The sequence below is a fragment of the Elephas maximus genome, chromosome 2 (genome assembly GCF_024166365.1).
Source record: "Elephas maximus indicus isolate mEleMax1 chromosome 2, mEleMax1 primary haplotype, whole genome shotgun sequence".
Taxonomy (NCBI): Eukaryota; Metazoa; Chordata; class Mammalia; order Proboscidea; family Elephantidae; genus Elephas; species Elephas maximus.
The window spans coordinates 191203443-191221174 of record NC_064820.1 but is presented as its reverse complement, the minus strand read 5'-3'; the positions used below and the strand labels follow the sequence as shown (position 1 = coordinate 191221174).

The 17732-nt window shown below is 40.0% G+C and overlaps 1 protein-coding gene across 3 annotated transcripts in view; it reads left to right on the top strand.

Moving 5' to 3' along the window:
- Window positions 1-17722, top strand: part of UBTD2 (ubiquitin domain containing 2) — a 67428-nt gene extending 49706 nt beyond the window's left edge. For 2 of the 3 annotated variants that reach the window (XM_049874322.1, XM_049874321.1), the window contains one exon: window positions 13927-17722. In XM_049874322.1, the coding sequence (XP_049730279.1) occupies window positions 13927-14324 (398 nt within the window). In that variant the 3' untranslated portion in view covers window positions 14325-17722. The remainder of the gene's footprint in view (window positions 1-13926) is intronic. The other variant, XM_049874320.1, reaches the window with a different exon arrangement.
- The last annotated feature ends 10 nt before the right edge of the window (window positions 17723-17732 follow it).

The window sequence follows — 17732 nt, the reverse complement described above, 5'->3', positions numbered from 1 at the left end:
AAATTATTTTGTGTTTTTTAATTATCTTCCCCTGTTAATATCAATGATAAGTCTTTAGTTCATTGTTCCCAAATGGCAATGGGGAGAATTAAGAGAGACCTTAATTTCGTATCTACCTGAGAGTTTATATACACACATATATATTTTCACTTTGGAAATTATAACTCAGATTGAGGATGGTATGAACATGTGTATTGTGTAAAAAGCTCCCTAGTTTACCCTGATACCTTGCACCCCTTTCCGCAGCCTCCCCATCCTAGATAAACTTTATTTTTCTAGATTTGCACAGCATTTTTCTATTCATTGTCTTAAATTTTTTGAAGACTTACTAGCTTTTTTCCTTTCCTCTTTTTTATTCACTGCTGTTTTGCCATTACTTAGAAATCCTGCAAACATTCTCAATATAGTATTTCCCCAGTGAAACTAGGTTGTAGAAAAAATCACTTGCCCAAATTAGCATAAATAGGGTTAAAAAAAAAAAAAAAAGACAAGCCCGGTGGTGGTCATTTTTGCTTTTCAGAGTCTGGTACATAATGTAATGGCTATTCAGTAAGTTTTAGTTAAAGCTTGTTTAGTCTAAGCTCTTAGGTGGCAGAAACCGTGTCTGTTTAATGTTTTTTGATGATGTAATTATTTTATAAAGATGAAAAGGGACTTTAAAAATTACCTACTCCCTTCTCCTACCTTCTAAATTTCTAGAAAGGTTGCTGTCTGTCTTAACATCTATGATTATTTCATAACTATTAGCCTGAGGATGTTTTTTTTATATCCGTGTAGCTCAAATGTAAAAGCTCTTCTCCTAACCTACCTTCACTAATATTCAAACGGTATCTTTTTTCATTACTTACAGACTGGTAACTCCAACTTTATTCTTCTTGCTTATTGCCAAGCACTGCCAGTTCTCTAATTGGGATTTTGAAACCCTGTTTACCAAGCACTCATTTCTTTTGTCCTTTTTCATTCTTGGGGATATGGAGGATAAAAGAAGGTAATTAACTCTTGAAGACTTAACTTTTTTTAATCCCTTTAAAATATGGGTTTTGAAGAGTTGTCCAGAATTTTTTTTTTTTTCCTTTTTTCTGGTCTTTTTATCTCAAGGTATATCAAATATGAATAAATAAAATTACATATAATGCAACTTAATTTTTTTTTTAAACTAAGGCACTTATAAATAGCATATAAAGAATATTTTTATGGAACAGGAGCTGGCATATGATGAAAAGAAAGCTGGACTGAGAATCAGGAAGACATAAAATACCAATAACTCATGTTCTGAGTGCTCGCTGTGGGTCAGGCACTGTCCCAAGTGTTACATAATCTTGATTTTATTTCATTCTCATGCCCATAATAATCACCTGTAACAATTTCTGTTTTTCATAGATGAGAAAACCAAAGCATAGAGGGGTTAAATAATTATTCCAAAGTATTAAGTCATAGAATTGGGATCTGAACCTAAGTTGTGGATCCAACCGTAACTAAACCAGCTTAATGCCCTGAACAAGTCATTTCATCTCTATTTTTTGAAGCGATTACATAATCGATCTTCAATGTTTTTTCCATGTCTAACATTTTAGACCCCTCCTACACTATATAAAATCTTTAAAAAGGTGTGTTGTTGTTGTTGGGTGCCGTTGTCGCTTTTCAACTCTTAGTGACCCTATGTGATGGAGCAGAATTGTCCCATAGGATTTTTTAGGATGTAACCTTCTCAGGAAAGGTATACTTGCTATTGATACTAAGGGAAAGGAACAGATTCTGTAGAACACGGACAGGTATGATATTGTAGATGCGTGGGCCTTGTTTTCCTTTCCCTAAAGTGTATCAGAAGCCCATTAGAAAGCACCATGAATTCTGGTTGCTTTAAAGATCCCTGTAAGAATTTGTCATTTAACAAATTTAATTGATAGGTTAATTCATGGACCTAAAGCTTAGGAATGAAAGCATGAAAATATTGTACTTACCTGGAAGATGGTGTTTTTACTGTACTGTTGAAGTGTTTTGGATGAAACAGCTCCTTAATAAAGGATCTGATGATCGATTTATTATAAATTAAATGTTACATCTTTTTTCTCTCTCCTCAAAGAAACAAATGGTTTGGAGTTAAAAAATACAGATTTAGCCACTCCTGTCACTGTCACCCTTTTCCTTCAAATACAGCCATAAAAACTCTAAAATAGCCAAGGTAGGAGATTGCCCTCGAGTTAGTAGGCTTGCTCTGAAGAAGATCTCCTTTCTCTGCCAGTCTGGGTGTTGGGGAGGGAGGGGCAAGGGCTTCTTGACGCCCAGTGTCCCAGGGAAGGTCTGTGCCAAGTTCTACTTCTGTAAAGCCAGGTCAGCTTTAAATAGACCAAGGTGTCTGTGTGCTTCTGGTCTGCTCCTCTGTCCATTTTAAAGAGCTGACACCCTGGAATTAAAGATCAGTGTCCCCTTAAAAATGTGGCAAAATGCTACACAAGTTCTTAATCATGGCTTGGCTATCACATGACTGTAGCAATGCATACAAGCTAAGCCATCCTTCAGCTCTGCTTGTTGAAGAGATGACACATTTGATTCTCCCGAATGCTGCTGTCTTCGTAGCTGGTTTGGTGGAATGAGAAGGCTACAACTCGTGCTTCTCCTGAAGCCTGACTACCAGATATCAGTATAATGTAATTCTCAGCAGTGTGTTTGTGTAATAGAGCCTTAAACACCCCTGGCCTGTTACCTGCTAGCACCCCGGCCGTCCTGCAAGATCACTCATACTGTCTGGATGGATGAAGGATAATTTTGATGGCCCTTTTGACATCATTGTGATTCAGGTCTGTACAGAATCTCAAAAAGCATAAATCAGTGGACTCAGGCTTTATGAAACCTTGATCTTTTGTGACATTGCTATTGGTGAGCTGTCCCCATAAGTCTAGTTCTGAGATTCAAAATTTATGTGAGAAGGGAACCAGCATTTTTTTTGAGTGTTTTCTTTCTATGGGCTTATTTATGTAGTGGGCAGTTTTGCATGTATTTTATTATTTAAGCCTTACAACAACTCTGTGAAGTAGGTACTATAATCCTTGAGGAAGCAGACTCAACAATATCATAGAAAATTAGGGTCCAAATTCAAATTTGTGTATTATTCACTCTAAAGCACTGGGCCTTTCATCAGAGCTCACTGCCTTTCCTGGAGTGATCTGTTCTCCCATCAGGCCCAGCAGCAGACTACTTGAGTTGGAAGTCTAACCCACTGTTTCATTCCTTACATTCTTTCTGATATTTCAGTGTTCTCGTCCTTTTGAGCTATATCCAACTCACTTATTTATTGAGGCCTTCTTTTGTCATAGAACGTCACGTTTGTTGGAAAATAGTGGAGTTTAAGCCTTCTGGGTCAGTTAGAAAAGAGAAATTACGAGTAAAGGTGTGCTGTCATGCATCTTTTGATGGATGAGACCCCATTGTGTAAAAGCCTCGGAGTTCTAGGACATTGGCAGCCTAGTCCATTTTCATAGCAGATTGACACTGTGTTCTAAATACTAATTCTTTCAGCTTTATTGAGGTGTATTGACGTACGTTCAACAGTGCGTATTTAAAGTATACATTTTGATCAGCTTCGCCATTATGTAAACACCCATGAAACCATCACCACAATCAAGATAACATTGTCATATCCCCAAAAGTTTCTTTGTGCAGATTGATTTTTAACTTTTACACACCTGTTCACTTGACTCTGCTTAATCTCAGGTGATGAAAATTTTAAGAGTGAGCTGCACTTTTATAAGAGTGAGAGGAATAGAGGTATAAGCACTGAGGCCTTTGAACACTTGAAAAGACATCTTTCTTTTTAATCTGAAAGACTGAGAAAATGTAAAACATTAGGTTTAATGGCATTTAGTAAAGCTTTTTTTATTATTTGGCATCTAATTTAATTTTATGTTTATAATCTTTCCTGTGTTTTATTGACTATGCAAAGGCATTCGACTGTGTGGATCATAACAAACTATGGATAACACTGCAAAGAATGGGAATTCCAGAGCACTTAATTGTGCTCATGAGGAACCTTTACATAGATCAAGAGGCAGTTGTTCGGACAGAACAAGGGAATACTGATTGGTTTAAAGTCAGGAAAGGTGTGTGTCAGGGTTGTGTTCTTTCACCATACCTATTTAATCTGTATGCTGAACAAATAATCTGAGAAGCTGGACTATATGAAGAAGAACGGGGCATCAGGATTGGAGGAAGACTCATTAACAACCTGCGTTATGCAGATGACACAACCTTGCTTGCTGAAAGTGAAGAGGACTTGAAGCACTTACTAATGAAGATCAAAGACCCCAGCCTTCAGTATGGAGTACACCTCAACATAAAGAAAACAAAAATCCTCACAACTGGACCAATGAGCAACATCATCATAAATGGAGAAAAGACTGAAGTTGTCAAGGATTTCATTTTGCTTGGATCCACAATCAACAGCCATGGAAGCAGCAGTCCAGAAATCAAAAGACACATTGCATTGGGCAAATCTGCTGCAAAGGACCTCTTCAAAGTGTTGAAGAGCATAGATGTCACCCTGAAGACTAAGGTGCGCCTGACCCAAGCCATGGTATTTTCAGTCACATCATATGCATGTGAAAGCTGGACAATGAATAAGGAAGACCGAAGAAGAGTTGACGCCTTTGAATTGTGGTGTTGGTGAAGAATATTGAATATACCACGGGCTGCCAAAAGAACAAACAAATCTGTCTTGGAAGAAGTGCGGCCAGAATGCTCCTTAGAGGCAAGGATGGCGAGACTGTGTCTTACATACTTTGGACATGTTGTCAGGAGGGATCAGTCCCTGGAGAAGGACATCATGCTTGGCAGAGGACAGGGTCAGCGGAAAAGAGGAAAACCCTCAACGAGGTGGATTGACACAGTGGCTACAACAATGAGCTCAAGCATAACAACGATTGTAAGGATGGTGCAGGACCGGGCACTGTTTCGTTCTGTTGTGCATAGTGTCACTATGAGTCGGAACCGACTCGACGGCACCTAACAATAACAACATCTAATTTAATTTTATGTTTATAATCTTTTAGTAAAATATTTTGAAGCTTGATTAAAGACAGCCATAGAAAACAGTTGACCAAGGAAAGTAGAACATCATCTAAGTAAGAGATAGATAAAAACAACTTGAGAAAACTATGCTGAAATAAGAGCAGAAGGTGGAGACCTGGCAGCTCTTTCCCGCCGTGAGGCGCTCTCAGGGTTTCCTGACTTGGGGCGATGATGCCCTGGCAGTCGTTATCCTGGTGCCATCTGTCTCTGCTAGGACTCGAGGCCTTCGGTGGGTTTGTGGGAAGAAAACAAAAAGACAAGTGTGTCCCTCCACAGAGGATAATAGGTGAGCAATGAAAGCCAGACTGACTAGCCCCTCTGTAGAACTAATCAAGAATTGTGCACTCAGTGGCCCATGAGTGATGATTAAAACCTTTTGATATTGCAAATGCAGACATGGCTAAAAGTGATTTTGGAAGGTAGAAAAGTCCTTACATTATCAACTTTTAGAGTGGTTCCTTCCCTTTTGTCTTTAAACACACTGATCTCATTAAGCAAACCTCTCTGTCTCAGTCATCTACTGCTGCTGAAACAGAGATAACCCCAAGTGGATGGCTTTAACAGAGAGAAATTTATTTTCTCACAGTCTAGGAGGCTAGAAGACCAAATTCAGGGTGCCAGCTCCAGGGGACGGCTTTCTGTCTTTGTCGGCTCTAGGGGAATGTCCTTGTCATCAACCTTCCCTGATCGAGGAGCTTCTTAGCACAGGGACCCCGGGTCCAAAGTACAAAGCTATTCTCCTGGCTCTTGTTTCTTGGTGGTATGAGGTCCCCCTTTCTGCTTGCTTTTCTCTTTTATATCTCAAAAGAGGTTGGCTCAAGACACAATCCAGTCTTATAGATTGAGTCCTGCCTCATTAACATAACTGCTGCCTAGCCGACCTCCTTAACATCATAGAGGTAGGATTTACAACACATAGGACGATCATTTCAGATGACAAAGTGGTGGATAGTCGCACAATACTGGGAATCATGGCGTAGCCAAGTTGACCCATATTTTTGGGGGACACAATTCAATCCATGACACTCTCCATCATCTAACTAGTGCCCTGTCTCCCTCTCACTCTTCTCAAATTTTGTAGATAAGTCATTGATAGTAATACATCCGTTTTTGTCCCACACTGGCCAGCCTCACACCACTGAAACCTCAGATCACCATTTCCTTTCGTCTCACCTCAGAGACCTCATCTTCCATTTCCTTCTTTACCTGTTATTAGCATGACTGGCAAATAACGTTGTCAGGCTGCATTTGACACTGTTAGCTTCTCACTCCTCATGATTTGTCTCTGGCTGTTCATATTTGTCCTCTGCCTCCCCCTGCACCCAGGCTCTTTTCCCGCTTTCCATTAACCTTGTCTTTAACTGGGAACCAAGTCCTGTATGTATGTATGTATGTGCGTATATATGATTATTTCACTCTGTCACTTAATAATTGCATGGCCCTGGACAAGTTCCTTCTTTCTGCTTCATTTTTCCCGTTTGTGAGATAGGTATAACAGACACCTTGTGGGGCTGTTCTGTAGAGGATAAGTGTTAAAATATGAAGTGCTTAGACAGGGCTAGAACGAGTAAGCACTCTTAAGTGTTTACTGTTATGTTTAAACTTACACGTTTGAGCTCTCACTTTTTCCAGTGCTGCTTCTGTTACCTACAGGTAATTCAGCCACAGTGTCTTACCAAACCTGAAACAGTTAAAGACTAAGCAGAGAATCCTCTAACATCAAGTTCTTTGTCACTCTGATTTCCCAGTTAGGTGATTCTTCTTTTTTGTTTTTTTTTTTTTTCCATCACATCTAACCTGTCATCAGGTCCTACCAGTTACCACTGATTCTCTCAGGTCTGTTTTCTTTCTGTTTCTATAGTCGGGCAATCATTTAGCAGGCCCCCCTGGTTCCAGGCAGTCATTCTTCCTTCATACAGGTGGTAAAATAATCTTCAGGCTTTGTCTTGTTAACTAGTATAACCCTAGCATCTAGAACTTTGATTGACATATAGATTAAAAAAACTACTGTCGAGTTGATTCCAACTCACGGCAGCATCACAGGTGTCAGAGTAGAACTGCGCTCCAGGGGGTTTTCAGTGGCTGGTTTTTCAGAATTAGATTACCAGGCCTTTCTTCCGAGACACCTCTGGTTAGACTCCAACTTCAGCCTTTCAGTTAACAGTGAGCCTTTAACTATTTGCACCACCCGGGCACTCCTGGCACGTAGCAGACAGTTGATATTTCTTGAATGTTAGCCACCTCTAGGAATTTTCTGTAGTATTAAGTCTAAACTCCTTAACCTTTCTATCAGGTTTTGCACTGTTGCTGCCCATTTGGTAATTTCACCTCACTTATTCTATATTCTACCTCAACAGGCACTTGCTATTCTGTACTTACCTTGTACTTATTCTTGTTTTCATATCATTTCCTCTTTTTTGGAATGCCGTTCATTTCTCTTGTGTGTCTTTAAGGTCGTGCCCAGAACCCACCATTTCTACAGCGTTTCTCCTTTTTGGCTTTGCCAGCTCTAGTCATTTTTCCATTCTGCGATGTCTCAGCTCCTGTGTTTCAGTTATCCGTTTGTGATTAAGTCTTTGGTGAGGATGTTGTATCTGCCTGCCCTGGTAGTAAGCTCCTGGGCATCAGGGACAGCCATCTTAGCTCTCTTGAACCTCTTTCCTCAGTGCTAGTGACACACCCCGCATACACTGAGGTGTTTAATAAACATTCATGCAGTGACTGTGGGATGTAAGAATTGTTTCCTAGTGACCCTACGAAGGGCTAAAAGAGGTAGTTTGGGGTAGTGATCACTACTAGCAGAGAAGTTTTGCTTTTAGTAGAGATTTGGGGGCATTAAGTGGTGGGGGACTGGGAGTAGATTACTTAACAGGGCCCAGGCTGTAGAGGAGCCAGTCTGCTCTGGATAGGTAATCCTGGAGTAATATTCAGCTGTGGACTATGCTGTAAACGGTGATTATTTTTATTGATATAGACATACCTCATTTTATCGTGCTTCACTTATTGCACTTTGCAGATACTGGATTTTTTTTTTTTTTTTTTTTTGCAAATAGGTTTGTGGCAACCCCTGTGTCACGCAAGTCTTTCGGTGCCATTTTTCCAACAGCTTGTGCTCATTTCGTGTCTTTGTGTCACATTTTGGTGATTCTCACGATATTGCCAACTTTTCCTGATCTCTGTGATCAGAGATCTTTGATGTTACTATTGCGATTTTTTTCAGAGCGTCACAAACTGCACCCATATAAGATGGCAAACTTAACTGATAACTGTTGTGTAGGTTCTGACTGTTCTACCGAGCGGCCGTTCCCCCATCTCTCTCCCTTGCCTTAGGCCTCCCTATTCCCTGAAGTACGACAAGGTTGAAATCAGGCCAGTTAGTAACCCTACAGTGGCCTCTAAGTGTCCAAGTGGAAGGAAGAGTTGCACATTTCTCACTTTAAATCAAAACCTAGAAATGATTACGCTTAGTGAGGAACGCATGTTGAAAGCTGAGATTAGGCCTCTTGCGCGAGTTAGCCAAGTTGTGAATGCAAAGGAAAAGCTCTTGAAGGCAATTAAAGGCGCTACTGCAGTGAACACATGACTGATAAGAAAGTGAAACAGACTTATTGCTGATAAGGAGAAAGTGTTAGTGGTCTGGATGGAAGACGGAAGCAGCCACAACATGCGCTTAGGCCAGAGCCTAATCCAGAGCCAGGCCCTATCTCTTCGGTGCTGCGAAGGCTGAGAGAGGTGAGGAAGCTGCAGAAGAAAAGTTTGAACCTAGCAGAGCTTGGCTCATGAGGCTGAAGGAAAGAAGCTGAGCTGTGTCCGTAACATGAAAGCACACGGTGAAGCGGCAAGTGCTGGTACAGCAGCTGCGGCAAGTTACCCGGAGGATCTAGGTAAGATTGCAGATGAAGGGGCTGCACTGAACAGGTCTTCAGGGTGGGTGAAACTGCCCTATACTGGAAGAAGGTACCACCTAGGGCTTTCATAGCAGGAGAGGAGTCACTGCCTACCTCCAAAGCTTCCAAGGACAGGCTGACTCTCCCGTCAGGGGCTAACACAGCTGATGACTGGAAGTTGAAGCCAGTGCTTATTTACCATTCTGAAAATCCTAGGGTCCTTAAGAATTATGCCAAGTCTACCCTGCCTGTGCTCTATAAAGGGAACCACAGAGCCTGGATGACAGCACATGTTTACAACGTGGTTTACTGAGTATTTTAAGCCCGCTGTTGAGACCTATTGCTCGGAAAAAAAGATACCTTTCAAAATATTAGTCCTCATTGACAGTGCACCTGGTCACCCAAGAGCTCTGATGGAGACATGCAAGGAGACTAATGTTTTCATGCCTGCTAACACAGCGTCCATTCTGTAGCCCATGAACCAAGGAGTAATTTTGACTTTCAAGTCTTGTTATTTAAGAATACATTTCGTAAGGCTATAGTTGCCATAGATAGTGAGTGATTCCCCTGATGGATGTGGGCAAAGTAAATTGAAAACTTTCTGGAAAGGATTCAGCATTCTAGATGCCATTAAGAACATTTGTGATTCACAGGAGGAGGTCAAAACATCAACGTTAACAGGATTTTGGAAGAAGTTGGTTCCAACTTTCATGGATGACTTTGAGGGGTTTGAGACTTTAGTGGAGGAAGTAACTGCAGATGTGGTAGAAATAGCAAAATAACTAGAATTAGAGGTGGAGCCTAAAGACGTGACTAAATTGCTGCAATCTCATAAAACTAATGGATGAGGAATTACTTCTTACGGATAAGCAAAGAAAGTGGTTTCTTGAGGTGGAATCTACTTCTGGTGAAGGTGCTGTGATCATTGTTGAAATGACAACAAAGTATTTAGGATATTACATAAGCTTAGTTGATAAAGCAGCAGCAGGGTTTGAGAAGATTGACTTCAGTTTTGAAAGAAGTTCTACTGTGGGTAAAATGCTATCAAACAGTATCACATGCTACAGAGAAATCTCTCATGAAAGGAAGAGTCAACTGATGTAACAGACTTCATTACTGTCTTATTTTAAGAAATTTCCACAGCCACCCCAACCTTCAGCAACCACTACCCTGATCATTAAGCAGCCTTCCACATCGAGGCAAGACCCTCCACCAGCAAAAAGATTATGACTTGCTGAAGGCTTAGATGATGGTTAGCATTTTTTAGCAATAAACTGTTTTTTAATTAAGTATGTACATTTTTTTTAGACATAAAACTGGTGCATACTTAATAGACTACAATAGTGTAAACAACTTTTACGTGCACTGGGAAACTAAAAAATTTATGTGACTCACTTTATTGTGATATTCGCTTTGTTCCGGTGGTTTGGAACCTAACCCACAGTATCTCCGAGATATGCCTGTACTTTATTATCCCAGATATTTAATTTGGGGAGAGAATAAAACTAGCTTTAAAATAAAATTAAATCGTATTTGACTTCATGGTGTGGATTTGTAACTCAGATTATAATTTAGCAGAAGTGGGCAAAAAAGTAGACGAGCCAGAAAACTTAAATAAAAAACAAGGCACCTTTTTTAAAAATATTAAAACGTGGAGCTTCTAAGTAACAAAGAATCTGGATAGTTAAATTTTGGTATCATGAACTGGAGCAAGAAGATACACTGTCTAGCTATACCCTTCAGTGGCATTTTTGTTCTTACCCATTTGTGATTTGAAAACTGAACCCTCACTTGGCTGGACTGAAGGGCAGAAGGGGAAAGACTCCTCGGTTCTTTCCATTGTGATGGAGGAGTGATTATTCAGATCTAGGAAGAGCCATTGTACCTATGAGAGCATACCTTTGTTTTGAGATGGGTGTGCACTACTGTTGGGGCACTATGTTGTTGTCGTTAGGTGCTGTCCAGTCAGCTTTCAATTCATAGCGACCCAATGTGACAGAGTAGAACTGCTCCACAGAGTCTTCTAGGCCGTAATCGTTACTGAAGCGGATCTCTAGGTCTCTCTTTTCTCCTGAGAAGCTGCTGGATGGGTTTGAACCACCAACCTTTCTGTTAGCAGCCGAGCACTTAACCATTGTGCCACCAGGGCTCCTTGTGGCACTATACAACGTGCCAAGAGCCTTCAAGGTAGTTTGGGGTAGAGATCACTAGAGATTTGGGGGCATTAAATGGTGGGGGACTGGGAGTAGATTACTTAACAGGGCCTAGCCCTAGTTTCCAGGGAAGTAAAAAAATGCAGGCTGCTTTTCAGTCAGGACATCATTCTGCCTGTAGTTGGACCGCTTCAGTTTGTAGTCCTGCTATTTTACTTTTTTTTACATCTGCCATAGGGTATGAAGATGAAGAAGCAGGCATAAATCTGGAAACCAGTGGTCAGCACTTTCATCCTACCTCGTTTTGCTGTTTGACAAAATGATTTTAAGTTATATTCAAGTTTGCACAGCTAGTTAGTAATAAGGCTGGGAATTTCATCTTGGTGATCTAATTCCAAAAGTTAATAATTGGGAATGTTTTTCGCACAGAACAATCATGTAAATATATTATTGTACCCGTAAAATAAGGCTGATGCTGTTTAAACCCCCAACACCAGCAGGTTATGTGTCTGAAGATGTTTTCCTAACAGAAGTGATAGGTCTGTAGTGAGCTCTTCCTTTTTCCTTGTTCTCCTGATAGCCAGCCCATCTGAAAGAAGTGTTAGGCTTTGCGTCAGCTATGTATAAACAGTGAAGCTTACTCAGCAGACTCTACCCAATTTATAAATACATTGGCACTGCGGTGTGGTGGTTACTGGTATAGGGAGCTGCTGGTGGTCACAGCTGTGCTTGAAGTAGATCATTTCTACAATATAGCAGTGTTCAGATTCATTAGTGAACAACACAGAGGCCAAACAGTATCTTTCAATATCTGGGGTAAGGGAGCAGAGGTTCATGTGTGTTATGCTTGATGACTGAGCTATCACCAAGCCCATCTGAGGTAACTTAGAAAGCAATCCCAATCTACCCCATTGCGGGTTGGTGACGACTGTTCAGTCTCCTTTCAGATGGTTTGTATTTTCACCCTACTGATTGGTAATGAATAGGCTTACCAGTGATAAGCAACTCAGTCGACTTTGTTCATCACAGCATAGTCTGTTCATTTGCACGGGCTAGCCCAGTGACCACAGGGATGGGTTCATGAACTCACCTGCTCATTGATACCCACTTCTCAATGTCCCACTCCCCATATTCACTACTGTGCGAATGAGTGTTTTGAGTATGGTAGATGTTTTCTTTAATCCAAAGTGATAATCAGCTAACATTAATGTTCCAGATTGAGCAAAGGACATGCTATAAATAACATTGAAATGAAACATTCATTAAGTATTCTTTCAAGTGCCCCAGGGGAGGTCCTGGTAATTATAATGCGTTGTTTATGCTTTATAAAGAAATGAGCACAAAGGAGAATGAAGAAAACCAAAGACACAAGGAAAATGTTAGTCCAGCCAAAGGACTGATGAACCACAGCCTCTACCAGCCTGAGCCCAGAACAACTAGATGGTACCTGGCTACCACCCCAGACAGCTCTGACAGGGATCACAATAGAGGGTCCCGGATAGAGTGGGAGAACAATGTAGAACAAAATTCAAATTCAAAAAAAGGACCAGATTTATTGGTCTGACAGAGACTGGAGGAACCCCCCCTCCAAGCCTATGACCCCTGGACACCCTGCTAGCTCAGAATTGAGGCCACTCCCGAAGTCCATCTTTTGGCCAAAGATTTAGACAGGCCTGTAAAACAAACGATAACACATCTGAAGAACGTGCTTCTTAGTTCAATCAAGTATACAAGGCGAAATGGGTAACACCTGCCCAAAAGCAAAAACAAGAAGGCAGGAAGGGACAAAAACACTGGACGAGTGGACACAGGGACCCCACGGTGGAAACAGAGAGAGGGCTCACACATTGCAGGGATTGCAATCAATGTCACAAAACAATTTGTGTATTAATTTTTGAATGAGAGACTAATTTGCGCTGTAAACTTTCACCTAAAGCACAATAAAATTTTCTTCTTTTTTACATGAGCCATTAATACTTTTTTTTTTTTTTTTTTAAACCACATATGCTTTCTTTCCCTTCCCTGAGCTAGCTGGTTGTAAATTTCATACGTCTTTTGTTCTTCCTTTTTAACCCATAGCTTTTCTGTAACAGATTGATTAATTGGGGTAAATAAAACACCTCAGTCATTTCTATGGTAATTGCGCAGATGAGATTTCCTGAATTAGCCATGAGTCTGAGGCAGCCGGTAAGCTTGTAATTTCTAGTTTGTGGTCTCTTTGGACTAAGCACCTATGGCCACGCCCTTCAATTTAGGAAGTCCAGGCACTAAGAAAACTACTCTGGAACATTCTGTTGTGAACTGGGCATAGGAATCCATTTTTTCCGTGTTTTTTTTTTTTAAATAGGTGATCCATTTCTTGAAAAGATATCCTTTTGATTTGGTTTAAGCATTAATGTTGTTGCTGTTAGGTGCCATTGAGTCAGTTCTAACTCATAACGATCCTATATACAACAAAATGAAATACTGTCCAGTCCTGTGCCACCCAAGCATTAATAATATTAATAAATTTGAATTTTGTGTGCTTTTATTTCCTGTGATTATCTTTTAATGAAAGTGCAAATTAGCTATAAAATGACTTAGAAGGGGTGAGGCTGAGGGGGAAGGAGCTAGGGTCCTAGTTTACTTAAAATTAGATAAATACTCAGATAATTGGACATGGGCCTCGATGATCATCATTGATGACCATCTAACAATGATTGGCATTACTTTATATTTTTTCTCTACAATGGTTTGTTACTAAGAGCAGCTTATGCAGTTTGCAGGATATAAACAACAATGCCTTTGTTTAGATTTAACTCTTTTTTTCTCTGTCTCTGAAGGTGCACTTACAGAATGCTATGACGAACTGGGAAACAGATACCAGCTTCCAGTCTACTGCTTGGCACCACCAATTAACATGATAGAAGAAAAGAGTGACATAGAGACTCTGGATATTCCTGAGCCACCACCCAACTCTGGTTATGAATGTCAGCTCCGTTTGCGCCTTTCCACAGGCAAAGACCTCAAACTAGTGGTCCGCAGTACAGACACGGTATTCCACATGAAGAGGCGGTTACATGCAGCAGAAGGAGTAGAACCAAGCAGTCAGCGTTGGTTCTTTTCTGGCAGACCTCTCACTGACAAAATGAAGTTGGAAGAACTGAAGATCCCAAAGGACTATGTTGTACAGGTTATAGTGAGCCAACCTTTGCAGAACCCAACACCAGTTGAGAACTGAACTAGTCCTGTTGGCTGGTCCTCCAACCCTCTCCTCCCCTACTCCTTTTTACGGTTGTTAATGTTGTTGTTTCCTACCCTATGGCGTGAAATTTATTTTCACTGCTCTGAATTCCCTATGAATGAATTTAGTTCTGAGGAATGACCAGTGAAAATTTCCATCTGTGATGGAGACCAACAAAAATAATAAAACACAAAGAGCCAGCCTTTGAGACTCATGCAGTTACAGTTTCTTGTTTGCAAGGCAGTTAAGGAATAAGACAGCCATTTATTTTGAAACAACCAACCCTATGTAATGGCTGTATTTAAATTGGACTGTAAACAGAACATTGCATTCATGAAGAACAGCACCTAGCACCTTTTGAATACAAAACTTTTTTTTTTAATAAATCAAATTGTACAATTTCCAGAAATCATCGATGATAGTTACAAATTTGAGCTTTTTTTATGGAAACTGAAAGAGCAGAGATTTGCTTCTATTCTGTTTTAATTACTATTTAGCCATAAAGGAGTAGAGACTGGCAAATTGTGTTTCAGTATCGCTTTTCCCATCCCCATATGTCGAGCTCCTTATTTACGCTCACACTAAATTTTGGTGCCTTCCATCCTGCTGATGGCAGCCACCCTTCTGGAACACTAGGCAATAATTTAGTTAATGCAGTCAGATCTCTGATTTTCAACTGATACTCAGTTGAAAAGTCCCTCGTCTTCTTACTGCATGGGTATTTTGAAATGTCTATATAACAAAGCTGTTATGTTTTCATATCCAGGCTTAGGAGGTCACTACTATATATACCTTCATTGATCTACCTATTCTGCTTAGAACTTTTCATAGCTAACCAGCCCCCCAAATGCACAGTTCCTGGGCCAGGAAACACTATGAATCAAGTATAGCTGTTCCCACTACAGAATAATAAAGTAATACCTCTTCTTCCCCAATTTGTAGGAAGGATGCAAGAAAAATCCGTCCTATCTATGCCTGAGAGAATTGTGCCTATTTTCAGTCTTTTAGAGAAAATTTCAACTCATAATTTACAAGTGTAAAAGGTTTACCAGGGTCACTTTAAACATCAGCAGTGAGACCAAATGATGAAACATTGCTTTATACCTTAGTGCTTTCGGTTCACTGTTAACCTCTAGTCACAGTGGACAACTATTTCCCTCCCTGATCTTTCCTAGCAAAGAGGTAAATTACGAACCATCTGCAAATTGGATTAGGGGACTAAGAAATTGGAAGGTAACCTGATTCTTCTGTAGTGTAGCGGGGAGGAAAGCTGCTGAGAATTATGTTTAATTTGGTGTCTTTTTAAAAAAAGTTGGTTCCATACGTGAGAAGGGGCTAACGTGATCACTTTACCCCCAGGAATCCATGAGATGGAAGAGTAGAGGCAAGAAGGCACTTCTGCTGCTTTCAGTTGGACAGTGTCAAACTTCCACACCTCTTCGGATGTGAAGCACCATTATTAATTTTAACGGCAAAATGAAACTGCTAATTAGTTTAAATGCAATTATTTAAAATGGTATTAAATTTCCTATAGCCTGATTAGATATATCTATAATTGTAACTTCTCATGTTTCTAAGAGCTTTAACTAGTTCCCTTTTTTTATGCAATCATTTTTAAGATTGTGGCTACATCTGACTTAGGTTTGTTGATGATTGAGTCTGAATTCAAGAGAAGACAGCAGCATTAATTCCAAAGGGGGATTTTTACATTCGGAGGTGAAAGTATAAAGGGTATCTAAATAAAATGCCTCTGTCATTACAAGGTTTCTTTTGTTCGTTTGTGTGCCACATTGAACAGCAACATCTCAGCGTTTGTCAACTGGAAAAAAAAAGTTCAAAGCTATTTTTCTTAAGTAAATTTGGTGATATCATCAATGACCTATAGTTGGTAAAATGTCCTTTTTGTTTGTTGAGGATCTGAGCTGTCTTAAGAGTTTATTTTAAAGGAACATATACTTTGAATAATAAATTCCCCAGGCATGTTTAACGAACCTAGGCGAGAAAACCATGGTGCTGTTTAATTGTAAATAGATTGATGTAAGATTGGACCAATACTTGATGTGTATAATTTTAGTATGTAGGGTTTTTGTGCTTTTTAAAAAAAAAAAAAAATTGTTTTTCAATTTTTCTCCTTGTCTTTGCCTTTATTCTGGGTTTTTAGTTATTGTTACTCTGTATAAAGGTAATCTGCCTCATTCAATGAGAAGTGTGAAGGTTTTCCTCCTTTTTTTAAAACCTCAACTCAATAAATAACAAGTTCATTATCACAAAGTTAGGCTTCGCTATACAGAAGTTTACACGGCCATTTATAGACATGCTTCATCTTCTGCATTTAAATCTTGGTCTGAAATAGGTTGTCTTTTTTTCCTAAGAATCATGCTGTAAAGCAAACTCATAATTCAGAAGCACTGAGGTCATTTGTTACCCATTTTGAATCAAAATAGCAGATTTTGTTTTGTTAAATTTTATTTAAAATAGGCACTACATGTGCATGATTAAAGTGTTCCAAACATATCACAGTGAGAAGAGGCTTCCTTATACTCAGTCTCATCTCCCACTTCTCCTCAGAGCTAACGACCCTTACTGGTTTTCTGTGTGTCCTTAAAGATACTCAAGTATAGTGGTTCGCAAACTTGAGCATGCTTCAGAATCACCTGGAAGGCTTATGAAAACCCAGATTGCTGGGCCCTTCCCCCAGAGTTTCTGATTCAGTAGGTGTGGGTGGGTGGGGCCCAATAGTTTGTATTTCTTACAAGTTCCCAGGTGGTAGTGGTGCTGCTCGTCTGAGGTCCACTCTTTAACAATCACTGCTCTAGCGGATATGAGTATATTCACCCACCAACCCAACCCCCTTTTTCCATAAATACATAAGCTATTCTTCCGCACCTTTGGATTTTCTCTTAATCTTTCAGAGATTGTTCTATGTAAGTACATCTGGGGCTGGTGCGTTGCGCTTAGAGCTGCAGTGGCATTCCATTGTATGGAGTACCACAGTGATTACAGACCTTTCATCCTGGGCAATTAGGCTATTCCCACTCTTTGGCTCCTGTGAACCATGCTGGAGATAGACCTTTGTGTCTGTACAAATCTAAGGAATGCACCCTTAGAGCGAGAATTACTAAATCAAAGAGCATGTCCGTTAGAGTGGATGCTGAACTACACTCCAAATAGCTTTTACCAATTTATACTCCTACCACAGCAGTATGACAGCTTATTTCCCTGGACCCTAACAACGTTTGTATCTTTGCCAGTCTGATAGGTGAAAAGCTTTGTCATATGGTTTTACTTTGTATTTTTTCTTGTGAGTTAAGTTTAGCATCTTACTGTATATTTAACGGCCCTTTGTGTTCTGAGAATTGTCTTTACGTTTGCCCACATTCCTGTTGCTTTTTTGTCTATATCCTC